General features: G+C 45.4%; 1 protein-coding gene across 8 annotated transcripts in view; it reads left to right on the forward strand.

The window, feature by feature from the left end:
• The first annotated feature begins 2,383 nt into the window (after nt 1–2,383).
• Nucleotides 2,384–16,802, forward strand: part of LOC106562125 (protein mono-ADP-ribosyltransferase PARP6) — a 22,928-nt gene continuing 8,509 nt past the window's right edge. For 2 of the 8 annotated variants that reach the window (XM_014126750.3, XM_014126752.3), the window contains exons 1-18: nt 2,385–2,657; nt 4,142–4,279; nt 4,709–4,786; nt 5,323–5,432; nt 5,626–5,686; nt 5,805–5,895; nt 6,032–6,098; nt 7,430–7,579; nt 8,333–8,483; nt 12,317–12,448; nt 12,853–12,948; nt 13,185–13,277; nt 13,383–13,508; nt 13,669–13,734; nt 13,911–13,978; nt 14,129–14,177; nt 14,304–14,416; nt 15,630–15,702. In XM_014126750.3, coding sequence (XP_013982225.1) covers nt 4,277–4,279; nt 4,709–4,786; nt 5,323–5,432; nt 5,626–5,686; nt 5,805–5,895; nt 6,032–6,098; nt 7,430–7,579; nt 8,333–8,483; nt 12,317–12,448; nt 12,853–12,948; nt 13,185–13,277; nt 13,383–13,508; nt 13,669–13,734; nt 13,911–13,978; nt 14,129–14,177; nt 14,304–14,416; nt 15,630–15,702 — 1,527 coding nt within the window. In that variant the 5' untranslated portion in view covers nt 2,385–2,657; nt 4,142–4,276. Of the gene's footprint in view, nt 2,658–4,141; nt 4,280–4,708; nt 4,787–5,322; nt 5,433–5,625; nt 5,687–5,804; nt 5,896–6,031; nt 6,099–7,429; nt 7,580–8,332; nt 8,484–12,316; nt 12,449–12,852; nt 12,949–13,184; nt 13,278–13,382; nt 13,509–13,668; nt 13,735–13,910; nt 13,979–14,128; nt 14,178–14,303; nt 14,417–15,629; nt 15,703–16,802 lie in introns of all 8 variants that reach the window. The other 6 variants (XM_045689107.2, XM_082957772.1, XM_045689108.2 and 3 more) reach the window with 6 other exon arrangements.

Genomic DNA, 16,802 nt, shown 5'->3' on the forward strand with positions numbered 1-16,802 from the left:
GTCATGCACTGTGCAGTGAACTGAGTAGATTAAATGATTATGGCATGCTCCCCCACCATAGGCTCTTGAAGTACAGTGCATTCGTAAAGTATTCAGACCCTTTCTCTCTTTCCATATTTTGTTACGTTACTGCCTTGGATTAAATAAAAAATGTCCTCATCAATCTACACACAATATCCCATGATGACAAAGCGAAAACAGGTTTTTAGAAATGTTTGCAAATGTATTAAAAATAAAAAACAGAAATACCTTATTTACATAAGTATTCAGACTCTTTGCTATGAGATTCGAAATTGAGCTGAGGTGCATGTTGTTTCCATTGATTATCCTTGAGATGTTTCTACAACTTTATTGGAGTCCACCTGTGGTAAATTAAATTAATTGGACATGATTTTGAAAAGCACACACCTGTGTATATAAGGTCCCACAGTTGACAGTGCATGTCAGAGAAAAAACCAAGCCATGAGGTTGAAGGAATTGTCCATAGAGCGCCGAGACATGATTGTGTCGAGGTACAGATCTGGGGAAGGGTGGCCAAAAATTGTCTGCAGCATTGAAGTTCCCCAAGAACACAGTGGCCTCCATCATTCTTAAATGAAAGAAGTTCGGAACCACCGTCTTTACGTAGAGCTGGGTTCCCAGCCAAACTGAGCAATTGGAGGAGAAGGACCTTGGTCAGGGAGGTGACCAAAAACTCTGACAGAGCACCAGAGATCCTCTGTGGAGATGGGAGAACCTTCCAGAAGGACAACCATCTCTGCAGCACTCCACCAATCAGGCCTTTATGGTAGAGTGGCCAGGCAGAAGCCACTGACTCCTCAGTAAAAGGCACATGACAGCCCACTTGGAGTTTGTCAAAAGGCACCTAAAGGAATCTCAGACCATGGGAAACAAGATTCTCTGGTCTGATGAAACCAAGATTGAACTCTTTGACCTGAATGCCAAGCATCACGTCTGGAGGACGGTGTTGGCAACATGGTGGTGGCAACATCATGCTGTGGAGATGTTTTTCAGCAGCAGGGACTGGGAGACTAGACAGGATCGAGGGAAAGATGAACAGAGCAAAGTACAGAGAGATCCTTGACGAAAACCTGCTCCAGAGCGCTCAGGACCTCTGACTGGGACAAAGGTTCACCTTCCAACAGGACAACAACACTAAGCACACAGCCAAGACAATGGAGGAGTGGCTTCGGAACAAGTCTCTGAATGTCCTGTAGTGGCCCAGCCAGAGTCCGGACTTGAACCCGATCGAACATCTCTGGAGAGACCTGAAAATAGCTATACAGCAACGCTCCCCATCCAACCTGACAGAGCTTGAGAGGATCTGCAGAGAAGAATGGGAGAAACTCCCCAAATACAGGTGTGCCAAGCTTATAGCGTCATACCCAAGACGTCTTGATGCTGTAATCGCTGCCAAAGGTTCTTCAACAAAGTACTGAGTAACCGAGTGCCTTGCCTAGTTAAATACAAAATAAATAAAAAATTAAAGGGTCTGAATACTTATGTTGAATACTTAAACTTGCAAACATTTCTGAAACCAGTTTTTGCTTTGTCATTATGGGGTGTTGTGTGTAGATTAGTGAGATTATTTTTTAAATCCATTTTAGAATAAGGCTGTAATGTAACAAAATGTGGAAAAAGTCAAGGGGTCTGAATACTTTCCGAATGCACTGTATGTTCTATATTTGTCTTCAGGCAGAAAAACTTTACACGGGTCACTGCGCTTTGGAATTCCTGCCATAACACATCAGCAAAGAGTGAGACAGCGCTCCTTACTAAGAGTGGACACAGAGCAGAGCCAAACGGACAGTTCATCCAGAGCCTAATCTGTCCATTATATTGGTCAGTACTTACCACGATGCAGGGAGCTAACCAGGGTAAACACTGATTAAGACCGTTGCACAGAGGCTAATTGCCATTGTCTCAGATGCTGACTCAGCCACTGTACGATTTCCTATTTTTGCTGCTCTCTAATTGCTATACACACTGCAATAAATAAAATACTGTACCATTGCTTCTACATTTCATGAGTTTATCGGAATGTAATGTGTTTGGTGGTTTTGTTCCTGAGGTTTCACTGTATATATTTTTTTAATTTCATCTTTTAGAAAAGGCGATTTGTGAGCGTGACATACAGAACGGTCCTAAAATAGTATCAGACAACAGACATGCACTTCTTTCTCAAAAAGTGATTGCTCTGGTGAGACACAGGCACAAACTTGGAAACTGACTCAGAAACACACAGTCACTAACAGGACTGCCATGTTCCTCCATTTTTCTCTCCCCCTTCTCCCCCTTAGCAGAAACACAGTCAGCTGCAAGTCACATGACCAACTGCTAGCTCCAACTGAGCATGCTCAGGCCCCTCAGTGTTGTCAGGCAAAAAATAAGACGGCAGTATGAGCAGAGATCTGCAATAGATAAACACAGACATAGAGCAGCCACCGGGAAGCAGAGAGGCTGATACTGACAGGGAGCGAGAGGGAGGCAGCCATTTTGGCATTTACAATTCTCACTGCTGTTTTTTAAATCATTTTATTTTCATTTTTCATTCAGGGGGGACATAGCAAGGATATAAAAGCAGGTGTTCCCTTTAAGAGGGAAAGGATCAGGACCAAGGACAGCATCCTCCATCTCCATCTCCAGCTCCTGTATAGGTAAGCGTGTCGGACGGAGGAGAGGTGGGGGAGGGGGAAAGCTGCATGCCTCTGCGTGTGTTTAATTCTCATTGAGGGGATGAGGGGAGGGGGTCAGTTTGCATCTCTATCTGTATGTGAGATGACAGAGAGAGGCGAGAGGGGGGTCGGGACATGGTATTGCAGGCGGGAGAGGACGGGAGGAGGAAGGGGGGGTGATAATGGTGAGTGGGTTTGGGGGGGGGGGGGGGGGGGGGGGGCTTTCCAAAAGAGGACTGCTGAACATCCAGGAAATATGGAAAACCATTAATAGCAATAGGATGCATGATAAATACACTATAGTTGAAATGGAATGTGGTCTCGCTAGCGGCAGCTTCTGGTGAAACAAAATGGCTCAGTTTTGGGGAGAGATGAGGTCGCTGAGCTGAGTAAGCACAGAAGAAGAAGGGAGAGAGACAGAGAGAGAGACATAGTGTTTCTTCATTTTTATGGACTCATACGTATCTGGTAGAGGAGGCATCGTTGGATTTGTTGTTGACTCTAACAGCCACAGGCTGTGTATGTGCTGTGAGTTTATTAGCGTGTTCTGTACCAACAACCTGTATTCAACTATGAGCATCGTACAGCGGACAGGAGTCCATTACCATTATGTAATGTCCTCAGTGCATGTTGTGTTTAGCTTAGGGGACACAATGTCTGATGTGTTTACATCTGAATGTAAAGATATGGCAGCTGAAATATGTGGAGGGAAGTACGGTATTATCTGGAACACGATTATGTTTTTGTTGGGAGCTGTTAGGGATATATCATAGATTCAGTTTGTAAAAGTACACACCTGGTACCATCTAGCACAGTGATCTCATCCTCTGAGGTCATTGTGAGGTCTGAGAGCCTCATGACTGATGATGATTGCTCTGTTAAAATATCACCATTTTAGGATGCTGAGAAAATGTCAAAAATGCCCTGACAGAAAGATATCCATCCCTGGCTTTAACTCCGTGTTCAGCCAGGGAAATCTTTTGCACAATTTCAATGATAGTTCCTAACAAAGACGATTCCTAAACTTGACAGTGCAGGTAATACAATGAAGTGATTTCATCAAATGGACTGCCCTTTCCTTACCTTTTGTACACAGATTGAAAAGGTTAGATGAAGATTCTGTTGAATATTCAGATGACCTAAACATAAAATTGTGCACAAAGCACAACACATAAAGCCTCTCTCTCTCTCCCACACACTCTCCGTCTTCACTGTGATTAATGGGAGGGTGACAGACGGCAGAAGTGGCTGTTGCTAGGATACATGGCAAGGTGAAGTGCAGATGATTGAAAGAAAAAGGGAAAAGGAGGCCACCATTAGAAGTGGCAATGCGGAAAACGTCATTGCATCATTGTTTAGTAAGCTGTGTTTATTAAAGGTAGATGCTTCGTGAAAATGCTGAAATAAGAGACATTACTGTAAGCGTATTGTTCTTGTTCCTCCTGTCTCTCATGCCAAATGATTAGGTAACCCAGTTTGAGAGGAAGTCAGAGTGACCAGGCCAGACTTCAACCTCAGTCCCTCCACATACATGGAGCTCAGCTGTTATGGATGGGAGAAGCCTAACCCTGTCTGAGAAACCCCTATGAACAACAGACCCGATGGTGAGACAACTCTTATAACACCATATCCAATGGTAGTATCATAGACGTAGTACTGTAGTCTCTGTTTATTATCAGACTGCAGTTATCATAATAGATACAGTCAGAATGGCTGATGTATGTAGATATTTAATAGATATATAAGGCGTGATGCCTTGCTGTCGATAGCTACTAAGCCAAACGAAAACATAATAGTGAATCGTCATACATGTTTTGCAAATAATGTATTGGATATCTGTGGCTTATTTCATGTCTAGTTGTACTTTGTTTATCCAAATGGATCTCCGTCCATCCCTTTGACGTGATATAAAAAGCTTTATTTTGAAGTCTTTTGAAGAACTGGCAGCTAAATGGACAGAGAGAGAAAAGATGGGAGATGGAGCGATAATAACTAGAATGGCGTTTCACATCTTTGTGTCTGTATGCCTGCAGGACATCAAAGGCCAGTCCTGGACTGATGAGGAATCAGATGGGGAGAATGAGTCGGAGCAGTTCCTCTATGGGATCCAGGTACCCAGGCCGTCATGACCTCCTCCCAGTCCTCCTATCCCTCCCAGAGGGCAAATCGGCCAAAATGTCATAATGACATCATTTCAACCAGTTTTGCCCGCTAGGCTCTTTGGTCCAATACAATCAGAATCATCACTTGGGCTCTTCAGAACTCCTTATTACATCAAATCCTATGTGACATACACAATATGTTAATCTTTCAATCAGCTTTTTTTACAAAAAGTTCTCTCTAAAGGCTCAAGTTCAAAGTACTATAAATTCAGTCCTGTTTTAAATGCCTATTCTCCATTGGATTCAGACCATCGACCAAGAGATGAGAGCCTGCTTGTAGGCACTGATTTATGTGTGTGAGAACGAGACAGATAGAAGATCGAACTAGAGATAGAGACACACACAGATACAGTCCTGTGAGACTGCAGAACAGGAGACTGGCCCTGCACCTTGTCTAATACTACAGTCATTTCATACATGAGTATCAGAGCTAGCTCATATTACTGTAAATGGAGGCTACAGCAGCATCTCCATGGATAATTCAGTGGTCTGACCTCCAGGGGAGCTGTGCTGCTGACCTGTACCGACACCCCCAACTGGATGCAGACATCGAGGCAGTGAAGGACATCTATACCGACAGTGCTGTCTCTGTCAGGTACGACAGTACACACACAGTCTCCACAGCCAAGTCTGGAAACTAAGTCCACTGACTGTTATTATCATGATCAGTAAATACTTTGCTCCAGACAACATCAGATCCACCGAGATGTCGACGTTTCTTAGTATGGAAAAGCTGATCAGTTTATGTGATTATTACATCTGTATGTTTGCTATTCTTCCTCTTTCAGAGAGTATGGAACCATTGATGATGTGGACATTGACCTTCAGATTAATATCAGTTTCTTGGATGTGAGTTTTCATTTTATTTTCTATGGGCATTCAGTATTACAATTCATCACAATAGACAGTGTATGTGTATATCATATGTGTGTGTGTGTGTGTGTGTTTGTGTATGTGTTTGTTCCAGGAGGAGGTGGCAACAGCCTGGAAGGTCATCCGAACAGAGCCCATCATTCTGAGACTGCGCTTCTCTCTCTCGCAGTACCTAGATGGACCGGGTGAGCAGAGCCCCAGTGGCTGTGCGTGTGTGTGTGCGTGCGTTCGCCTGCCTGTGTTTGTGTGCCTGTGTATGTGTAAACAGAGCTGAGTTCTTCACTCCTATGTGTTGCATAATAATGAGTCATCTATTCTCAGAACCGTCAGTGGAGGTGTTCCAGCCCTCCAATAAAGAGGGCTTCAGCCTGGGCCTGCAGCTCAAGAAGTGAGTCCTACTCGAGTCACATGCCACTCAGCACGATTCCTCACATTTTGGTCAGAGAGGCTATCCATGGGTCCTACACTAATTTTACAAGATTTCCACAATTTTCAATGACACCTATACAACTTCTACTATCTATGCAAAAGTATGGGGACGCCCCTTCAGCCCCACCCATTGCTGACAGGTGTATAAATCGAGCACACCGCCATGCAATCTCCATAGACAAACATTGGCAGTAGAATGGCCTTACTGAAGTGCTCAGTGACATTCAATTGTCTTCCCTAGAGAGCTGCCCCGGTCAACTGTAAGTGCTGTTATTGTGCAGTGGAAATGTCTATGAGCAACAGTGGCTCAGCCGCGAAGTGGTAGGCCACAGAACGGGACCACAGAACGGGACCGCCGAGTGCTGAAGCGTGTAGCACGTAAAAATGGTCTGTCCTCGTTTGCAACACTCAGTATGTGAGTTCCAAACTGCCTCTGGAAGCAATGTCAGCACAATAACTGTTCGTCGGGAGATTCATGAAATGGGTTTCCATGGCCAAGCAGACGCCAACAAATCTAAGATCACCATGCACAATGCCAAGCGTCGGCTGGAGTGGTGTAAAGCTTGCCACCATTGGACTCTGGAGCAGTGGAAACACTTTCTCTGGAGTGATGAATCACGCTTCACCATCTGGCAGTCCGACGGACAATTCTGTGTTTGGCGGATGCCAGGAGAGCCCTATCTACCCAAATGCACAGTGCCAACTGTAAAGGTTGAAGGAGGAGGAATAATGGTCTGGGGCTGTTTTTCAGGGTTCGGGATAGGCCCCTTAGTTCCAGTGAAGGGAAATCTTAACGCTACAGCATCCACAATTCTGTGCTTCCAACTTTGTGGCAACAGTTTGGGGAAGGCCCTTTCCTGTTTCAACATGGCAATGCCCCCGTGCACAAAGCGAGGTCCATACAGAAATGGTTTGTCTAGATCGGCGTGGAAGAACTTGACTGACCTCAACCCCACCGAATACCTTTGGGATGAATTGGAGCGCCGATTGCGAGCTCGGCATTATCGCCCAATATCAGTGCCCGATCTCACTAATTCTCAATGTGGCTGAATGGAAGCAAGTCCCCGCAGCAATGTTCCAACAAGAGTGGAGGCTGTTATAGCAGCAAAGGGGGGACCAACTCCATATTAATGCACATGATTTTGGAATGAGATGTTCGACGAGTAGGTGTCCACATGCTTTTGGTCATGTAGTGTATATTATGTATCTAAATGTACAGTAGAGTCAATGACATCTGCTAATTGCAGCCAAATTCAGTGATTGTGACTGGTTGTGCTGTCTGCCCTATAGGATCCTGAGTACGTTCACGTCCCAGCAGTGGAAGCATCTCAGTAATGAGTTCCTGAAGGCCCAGCAGGAGAAGAGACACAGCTGGTTCAAGGCCGGGGGAACCATCAAGAAGTTCCGCGCAGGACTCAGCATCTTCTCTCCCATCCCTAAGTATGGCTCCTATTACAGCTTCTAGTACTATCACGGCTACTATTATAGCTTCACATTCATTATCCTGGTCAGATTTCAACATCACTGTCATCTCAGTAGTCAATGGGTACGTTTACATCTATTCAATAAAACAATTATTGTGAATACTCTGATTTAATGTAATATTTAGATTAAAACATTTACATGGTTTGCAAGAAGAACAATTTCGCTTACAATCCTCTATACGTGGACAGGCTTCCTGATGGAAAAATGTAGAAAATTGCCAATCAAAATAAACGTTCTATCACAGGGACCATGTTATTTTTGGGAAGCCTATTTGAGTTTGGACATGTAAAGTTTGTATGTGTAAACTATTTTAAAGACATTTTCCGAACTCGCTTCACTCGAGGGAGCACATGCGCAGATCAAATACAACACAGGAACTCAAATAAAGGTGTATACATGTCCTAGATTGCTAAAAAATGGAGGTATTTTAACCGGGTTATGCTTACTTTGCTTGACCTTACGCCGATTAAGATAATCAGAGTAAGGTGTTTACATGACTAATGCCAAACTCGGAGTATTGCCATAATCAGCCTAATATCAAATGATTAGTGTGCATGTAAACATACTCACTAATTAGTTGCTTTGAACTTTCGTGTTCGTATAATTTTCTTGCGTAGGTGTCTGAATGACTGTCTGTATGTGTCTGTACTGTATACCTCCAGGTCTATACATGAATGGTATCTGGGTTGTGTGTGTGTGTGTTCCCAGGTCCCCCAGCTTCCCTCTGATCCAGGACACGGTTCTGAAGGGGAAGCTGAGTGTTCCAGAGCTGAGGGTGACCCGGCTCATGAATCGCTCCATCTCCTGCACCATGAAGAACCCCAAGGGCGAGCTGTTCAGCTACCCCCCCAACAGCCAGGTCGGAGGCCACCTCGCCTCACCACCACCATCACACACCCCTCTCCTGACTGGCCCTCTTACCCCTATACACATCAGCACAGACAACACAATATTTATTTCGTTTTATTTATTACGTTCATTTGGACGACAAAAACATACATCTCAGAAGTGAGAAGTGATGCATTGTACCAGATTTAGCGAACAGCTAACTTACATCTGCAGTCCCTGGGCAGGTGAACATGTAAACATTATATGCAGAAGGACAACATACATGCGTCAGACATGTTCAAAACAGCAGTCAGGACATACAGACACGTTTCAAAACAGAGGTCAAGACAATACACATAAAAGTCATTCCACATATTGTTGTTGGACCTGAGTTGTAAAACACATAAACACACTGCGTGTACAATTATTAGGCAAATTGTATTCCTCAGGATAAATGTTATTGTTGAACAGACACAATGCTCTCAGTCAACCCTAAATGTTATTGAACCTCAAACCTGAACGTTTAACAAAGGAAAAGTGAGTTTTATCTTTCTCAGGGGAATATATACTGCTCAAACAAATAAAGGGAACACTTAAACAACACATCCTAGATCTGAATGAAAGAAATAATCTTATGAAATATTTTTTTCTTTACATAGTTGAATGTGCTGACAACAAAATCACACAAAAATAATCAATGGAAATCCAATTTATCAACCCATGGAGGTCTGGATTTGGAGTCACACTCAAAATTAAAGTGGAAAACCACACTACAGGCTGATCCAACTTTGATGTAATGTCCTTAAAACAAGTCAAAATGAGGCTCAGTAGTGTGTGTGGCCTCCACGTGCCTGTATGACCTCCCTACAACGCCTGGGCATGCTCCTGATGAGGTGGCGGATGGTCTCCTGAGGGATCTCCTCCCAGACTTGGATTAAAGCATCCGCCAACTCCTGGACAGTCTGTGGTGCAACGTGGCGTTGGTGGATGGAGCGAGACATGATGTCCCAGATGTGCTCAATTGGATTCAGGTCTGGGGAACGGGCGGGCCAGTCCATAGCATCAATGCCTTCCTCTTGCAGGAACTGCTGACACACTCCAGCCACATGAGGTCTAGCATTGTCTTGCATTAGGAGGAAGCCAGGGCCAACCGCACTAGCATATGGTCTCACAAGGGGTCTGAGGATCTCATCTCGGTACCTAATGGCAGTCAGGTTACCTCTGGCGAGCACATGGAGGGCTGTGCGGCCCCCCAAAGAAATGCCACCCCACACCATGACTGACCCACCGCCAAACCGGTCATGCTGGAGGATGTTGCAGGCAGCAGAACGTTCTCCACGGCATCTCCAGACTCTGTCACGTCTGTCACATGTGCTCAGTGTGAACCTGCTTTCATCTGTGAAGAGCACAGGGCGCCAGTGGCGAATTTGCCAATCTTGGTGTTCTCTGGCAAATGCCAAACGTCCTGCACGGTGTTGGGCTGTAAGCACAACCCCCACCTGTGGACGTCGGGCCCTCATACCACCCTCATGGAGTCTGTTTCTGACCATTTGAGCAGACACATGCACATTTGTGGCCTGCTGGAGGTAATTTTGCAGGGCTCTGGCAGTGCTCCTCCTGCTCCTCCTTGCATAAAGGCGGAGGTAGCGGTCCTGCTGCTGGGTTGTTGCCCTCCTACGGCCTCCTCCACGTTTCCTGATGTACTGGCCTGTCTCCTGGTAGCGCCTCCATGCTCTGGACACTACGCTGACAGACACAGCAAACCTTCTTGCCACAGCTCGCATTGATGTGCCATCCTGGATGAGCTGCACTACCTGAGCCACTTGTGTGGGTTGTAGACTCCGTCTCATGCTACCACTAGAGTGAAAGCACCGCCAGCATTCAAAAGTGACCAAAACATCAGCCAGGAAGCATAGGAACTGAGAAGTGGTCTGTGGTCTCCACCTGCAGAACCACTCCTTTATTGGGGGTGTCTTGCTTATTGCCTATAATTTCCACCTGTTGTCTATTCCATTTGCACAACAGCATGTGAAATTTATTGTCAATCAGTGTTGCTTCCTAAGTGGACAGTTTGATTTCACAGAAGTGTGATTGACTTGGAGTTACATTGTGTTGTTTAAGTGTTCCCTTTATTTTTTGGAGCAGTGTATAACCGTGCACAATTATTAGGCAACTAATTTACACAAATAATTTCTCCCAACTCACTTGTTTATTCTCAATTTTTAGAGTAAGTGTAACAAATAAGTAAAACAAAATGATAATTAAATAACATTTTTGGCCTTTCAAAAATATTCAGTGACCAATATAGCCACCGTTCCATCCATGGAGTCTGTCAGTTTCTTGATCTGTTCACGATCAACTTTCGCTGAAGCAGCAAACCCAGTCTCCCAAATGCTGTTCAAAGAGGTGTATTGTCTTCCCTCACTGTAAATCTCACATTTGAGAAGGGCCCACAAGTTCTCAATAGGATTTAAGTCAGGTGAGGAAGGGGGCCAGGTCATTATTCGGGCGTCATTGAGGCCCTTGCTTGCTAGCCAAGCAGTGGAGTACTTGGATGCATGTGATGGAGCATTGTCCTGCATAAAGATCATGGCCTTCCTGAATGCTGAGGACTTCTTCCTGTACCACTGCTTGAAGAAAGAATGTTCCAGAAACTGGCAGTAGGTTTGGGAGTTGAGTTTCAGTCCATCTTCAACCTGAAAAGGTCCAACTACCTCATCCTTAATGATAGCAGCCCATATCAGTACCCCTCCTCCACCATGCTGGCGCCTGACTCGAAGTGGTGCCCTGTGTCCATTACTGATCCAGCCACGGGCCCATCCATCTTGTCCATCAAGAGTCACCCTCATTTCATCTGTCCATAAAACCTTAGAAAAATCTGTCTTCAGGTATTTCTTTGCCCAATCTTGACGCTTCAACTTGTGAATCTTATTCAGTGGTGGTCACATTTCAGTCTTCTTGACCTTGGCCATGTCTCTGAGCACTTGACACCTTGTACTTCTGAACACTCCAGGTAGGTTGCAGTTCTGGAATACGGTGGCACTGGAGGATAATGGGTTCCTGGTAGTTTGATGTTTAATTCTTCTTAAGTCTTTTGCAGTTAATTTGCGCCTTTTCTTCTCCATGCGTTTTTTGCGCCCCAGTTGACTATTCGCAACAAAACGTTTGATTGTCCGGTGGTCACGCCTCAATAGTTTAGCTATTTCAGGAGTGTTGCATCCTTCTGAAAGGCATTTTACAATTTTTTACTTTTCAGTGTCAGTTAAATCTCTTTTTTGGCCCATTTTACCTGAGGTAATGAAGCTGCCTAATAATTATGCACACCTTGATATAAGGTGTTATTCACTTTCGCCACACCCTCCCTCATTACACAAATACATATCACCTGAAAATTATTACATCCAATAAGCATTCAAGTTTATATGGTTCGGGGTTGGAAAATGTGCCTAGAAATAATGATAAGATCAGAATACTCACTTGCCTAATAATTGTGCCAGCAGTGTATTGCACAGAGCCCAATTATTGCACCTAATGAAATTGCACATTTGTGTGTTTTGATGGGTATTCTATTGCATTAAAAAAGCCACTGTGACCTTCCAGCTAGCTTGAACAGTCAAACACAATATCAGAAAGTGCATGAATTCAGAGCATTACTCGTAACAAGCAACTATTTCCCCATTCTATTATTCATACTATCTAATTGTTTTCTCGCTTTGAACTACCTGAGAACTTTGACTGTTCCCGTCCCCCCAACCAACACACCTACAGTACTGTACCTACCTTCCTTCCTGAGCCTCTCCCTACCCATACCTGTCATGGCTGGCGCCGTGTCCCATAATGCTTTGTCTTCACTGTACCCATCAGACTGTGGCTGTCCCGGCGGCCAGGGCCCCAGCGCAGATTACCACGAGGCAGCTGATTGAATTGTTTTTCTCATCCCAGGCGGGCGGCCACTGCAAGAACATCCCTACCTTGGAGTATGGCTTCTTAGTACAGGTATATAAGACCTCAAGGACAAGCTAGGGCCCTAATAGGCTTTTAGTTCACTGAACGTCCTTCCAAAACAACTCCAAAGCACAAACACTGATAGGACTATCAAGAGTCAATTACACTTACAAGAGGTAGAGGACATAGTATGTGCTTAAAGAAGGTCTCCACCTCTGTTTATTTGATTCATGAAAGTTGAAATGAGGAAGTGTTTTATCTATCAAATTATTTTAGATTCAATGTATTTAATGTGCGCGTGTATAATGGGTTTGTTTCAACCCTGGGTAAAGTGACAGACTAAAGCGTTGATAAGAGGCCAAGTCAGCTGATGATGTCATCATAGGAGAGTGATATATGGGGCTGGAGGAGAGGAGGGAGTGATTGCAGGAAAACCATGTTTTGTCTCCTGACAGATAATGAAATACTCTGAGCAGAGGATCCCCACTCTCAATGAGTACTGTGTGGTCTGTGACGAGCAGCACGTCTTTCAGAACGGATCCATGTTGAAGGTAGACCGCATAAAAAAAAACATACAGTGTGAAGTGAATGTTAAAATGTAAACGTTTCAATGAAGTTATGAGCACGTTTCTTTGTTTCACTCAGATTGATGTTTGTTTGTGTGCGTGTGTGTGTGTGTGTGTGTGTGTGTGTGTGTGTGTGTGTGTGTGTGTGTGTGTGTGTGTGTGTGTGTGTGTGTGTGTGTGTGTGTGTGTGTGTGTGTGTGTGTGTGTGTGTGTGCGCACAGCCGGCTGTGTGCACTAGAGAGCTGTGTGTGTTCTCCTTCTACACTCTGGGTGTGATGTCAGGAGCAGCAGAGGAAGTGGCCACTGGAGCAGAGGTGACTGCCTGACTAACAACACACACACTTTCTCTATCCCCCAGTCTTGTCTGTCTGTCCCTGTCTATGTGGTCATAACTGATCGGCTTTCATGTTGATCCCTAGGTGGTGGATCTGCTGGTGGCTATGTGTCGGGCTGCTCTGGAGTCTCCTCGTAAAAGTATCATCTTTGAACCCTACCCGTCTGTGGTCGACCCCAACGACCCCAAGACTCTGGCCTTCAACCCAAAGGTTACTACTGTTGCTGTGGTTACACACCACGATACATGTTGTCTGGTATAACATTACTTTGGGCTCATTAAATGGGTTGTAGATATTAATCCAATGTTTTTCTCTCTCCCGGTCCTTCTGACGCCTGTCTCCGTGGCTCCCTCTTGCTCCCTGGTCACAGAAGAAGAACTATGAGAGATTGCAAAAAGCACTGGACAGTGTCATGTCCATCCGCGAGATGACCCAGGTACTGAGGAGGGGGAGGCTGGGATGAAGGAAGGGCAGTCCTGTGCTGGACTTGGGCTGTGAAAAGAGACTACATATGTGTTGTTGCATTGAATCATCTCCTTGTCATATTTAGATTTGGTAGTCTAGTGACGAAAGGATAGTGGGGTGTGAAATAATGAAAGCTGTCTTTTCCAGGGCTCATATCTGGAGATTAAGAAACAGATGGACAAACTGGACCCTTTGGCTCACCCTCTACTGCAGTGGTAGGTAGAAGGTCTCTGCTTACACCTCCTGCGATCTAAACCTCCAACCCTGTTCTGCCTCTTTCACAAATCTATTTCTTTCTTCTCCCCCACCCTATCCCGTCTTCTCTCCTCTCCTCCCTCTCTCTCTCTCCCTCTCTCCCTCTCTAGGATCATATCCAGTAACAGATCCCATATCGTCAAGCTGCCTCTGAGCAGGGTATGAATAACACAGATCTCTGGTGTCTGCTCTTCCTCGTAACTGTTGCCGTGTGTTCTCCAATACATGATTCTCTATTCTTTCTCTCCTTCCCTCCATCTCTCTCTCTCTCTCTCTGTCCTATAGCAACTGAAGTTCATGCACACATCCCACCAGTTCCTATTACTCAGCAGCCCGCCTGCCAAGGAGGCACGCTTTCGCACGGCCAAGAAGCTCTACGGCAGCACCTTTGCCTTCCAGTGAGTCCCCTATCTCTCCCCTAAGGGTGCCACTCCCCTGTAGTGGTCCCATATACAGTATATGGCAGCACCAACCTCCCCTTAACCATACTCCCACATTCAGAATAGGTACTATGTTTTATTAAGTTTGAGATAACTTTATTCATAAATTGTACACAAAGTCCAACCGAAATGTATCCCATCCCCTCCCAAAGACACTCAAACATACAGGTTGGAGAGGCTGGAGTAGGGGGTTGCCACACTGGGCGCCCTTGGAGCAGTTGTTGTGGGGGGTTAAGTGCCTTGCTCAAGGGAACAATGGCAGGCAACGTCATTTAGGATTAGATACCAGCATCCTCCCATTGCCAGCTCACTTCCAGACAAACCCTCCGGTTGCTGGGTCGCATCTCTAACTGCTAGGCTACCTGCCACCCAGTCTTATAGACAGAGACAACACATAATATAGTCCCACATAGCTGGTAGTTACAGCATCCACCAGCTGACAGCACAGTGAGCAGACACCACACCCTGTTTTCCCAGCAGCACTGGGTCCCTGATGTAGAGATATCAGTGTGAGCAGCAGATAGAGTCAGGCAGCCATGCCGAAAGGCACGATGCAGAAGCATCTCAAAGCAATCAGAACTGTCTCAGTCCCTCAGGCAGCTAGCCGATTTAAATTCAACAACCACTCCTCTTGAACTTTGTCTCTGCTAAGAATAACAGCATTGCTACCCTGTTTCACCCCTGGGGTTTATTTGAAGACAATAAGAGATGAGAGACGGTACAGTTTGATGTGTGCCCACTGAGACTTGTATTGACGTAACATCCTGCTGTTGAAAAGAGAAGGAGGGGTGATATGATATCAGGAGGTTTCTGAGCTGTTCTTGTGCTGTAGGTCATTCTGCTGTTTTTAGCAAACAAACACGCCAAGTTTAGAAAATGTGAGAAAATAGAATTACTATCTCCTCGTACAATCAGCCAAAACCAAAGTGTAAACAGACTTATTGCATTGCCAATAAGATGTAGATATCTCACGGGCATGAATGCTTTACTCGAGGTACAGTATAATAATATGTCCATAAATGGTTGGCATGCAAACGTGGAAATAATTCCGTTTTGAACGCTCTCTGCACTGCGTTGTTGGAGCCTGTAGAAAGCACTGGCCCTGTTTGAGGAAGAAGTGTTCAGTATTCACAGCTCTCCTTATCTCTCTCTCTCCCTGCACCTGCTCTAGTGGTTCCCATATAGAGAACTGGCACTCCGTTCTGAGAAATGGACTAGTCAATGCGTCTTATACCAAACTGCAGGTATGTAGATCCAGCAGTTGGCTGAAGTAAGACGCGTCCTCCCTTGGACAGAGCCTGTCTGTCCTCCTCACACACAGTGCAGGTTGGCTGTCCAGCTGATCCACTTTGACAGTAACGGATGCCAGGTTTCTCTGTCATTGTATTGGACGCTTTAAAATGCAAGGCCCACCGGTAATTTTTCCCCTGGCATATGTCGAGCACTTCCTGTTTCCTGCTCTGACAGCAGTGGACGCCACACCTCTTCCTGTCCTGATAGAGAGGCAGAGGGGCTGTGTTGTCTGCTGGGCGCTGGGGGTTACCAGTCGGCCTGGCTGGAGGCGTGGCTGCCTGGGTTGACCACTAAGAGCACCGAGTAGACTAGGTCAGAGGTTGCGACTGCTGCCCCGCCCCATGTCTGTTTCGCTATGAGGATCCACAGAGTGGGTGAGTGGGTGAGTGGGTGAGGGATCCAAGGAAGGTCAGTAACGGTCATCACCTATACTGTCTCTCTTATTTACCTCTATGCTGATCCTAATGATGTTTAATATGTATATGGCTGAACCTCCTGGTAGTTCAAGACATTAAACCATATGCATGACAACGCCATCTCGCTCCTTCCTGTTATTATGTTATGCTGTATGCATGGGAGAAGTCAGCAGGGTGTTTGTTGTCAGTGAGTGGTTTATTATGAGTATATTACAGTATTAGTATTGTTAGATCTTTGAAGACTCGTCTTTCATCCCCTTGTTCTGCATCCCTCACTCTCTATCCCTCCTCCTCACCTTGAGCATTTGTTTATTCATTCTCTCACTCCTTCAGCTCGCACAGCAAATCCCATTGTGTCTCTGTCTCTCTCTCTCACGCCGCCCGGCAGATGTCGTCTCTGTCTCCCAGCCCTCATTCTGTTTTCTAAACTCAGAAGGGATTCTTCTTTCTCCATCCAGTTCTTCCTCCACTCTCACAAAGTATTTCTGTGGGTGTCACCTCTTCACTGGAGCTGAAACTCCCTCTACTCTGCCATGGATGTCCATCAAACATTCCCCGTCTTCATCATCCTCCTCATCCTCCCCTTGTTCTGTCGCCGTGCGTTCTGGTGTAGCTCCACGTCGTTATGGATGATT

The sequence above is a fragment of the Salmo salar genome, chromosome 11, assembly GCF_965601325.2.
Source record: "Salmo salar chromosome 11, fSalSal1, whole genome shotgun sequence".
NCBI lineage: Eukaryota > Metazoa > Chordata > Actinopteri > Salmoniformes > Salmonidae > Salmo > Salmo salar.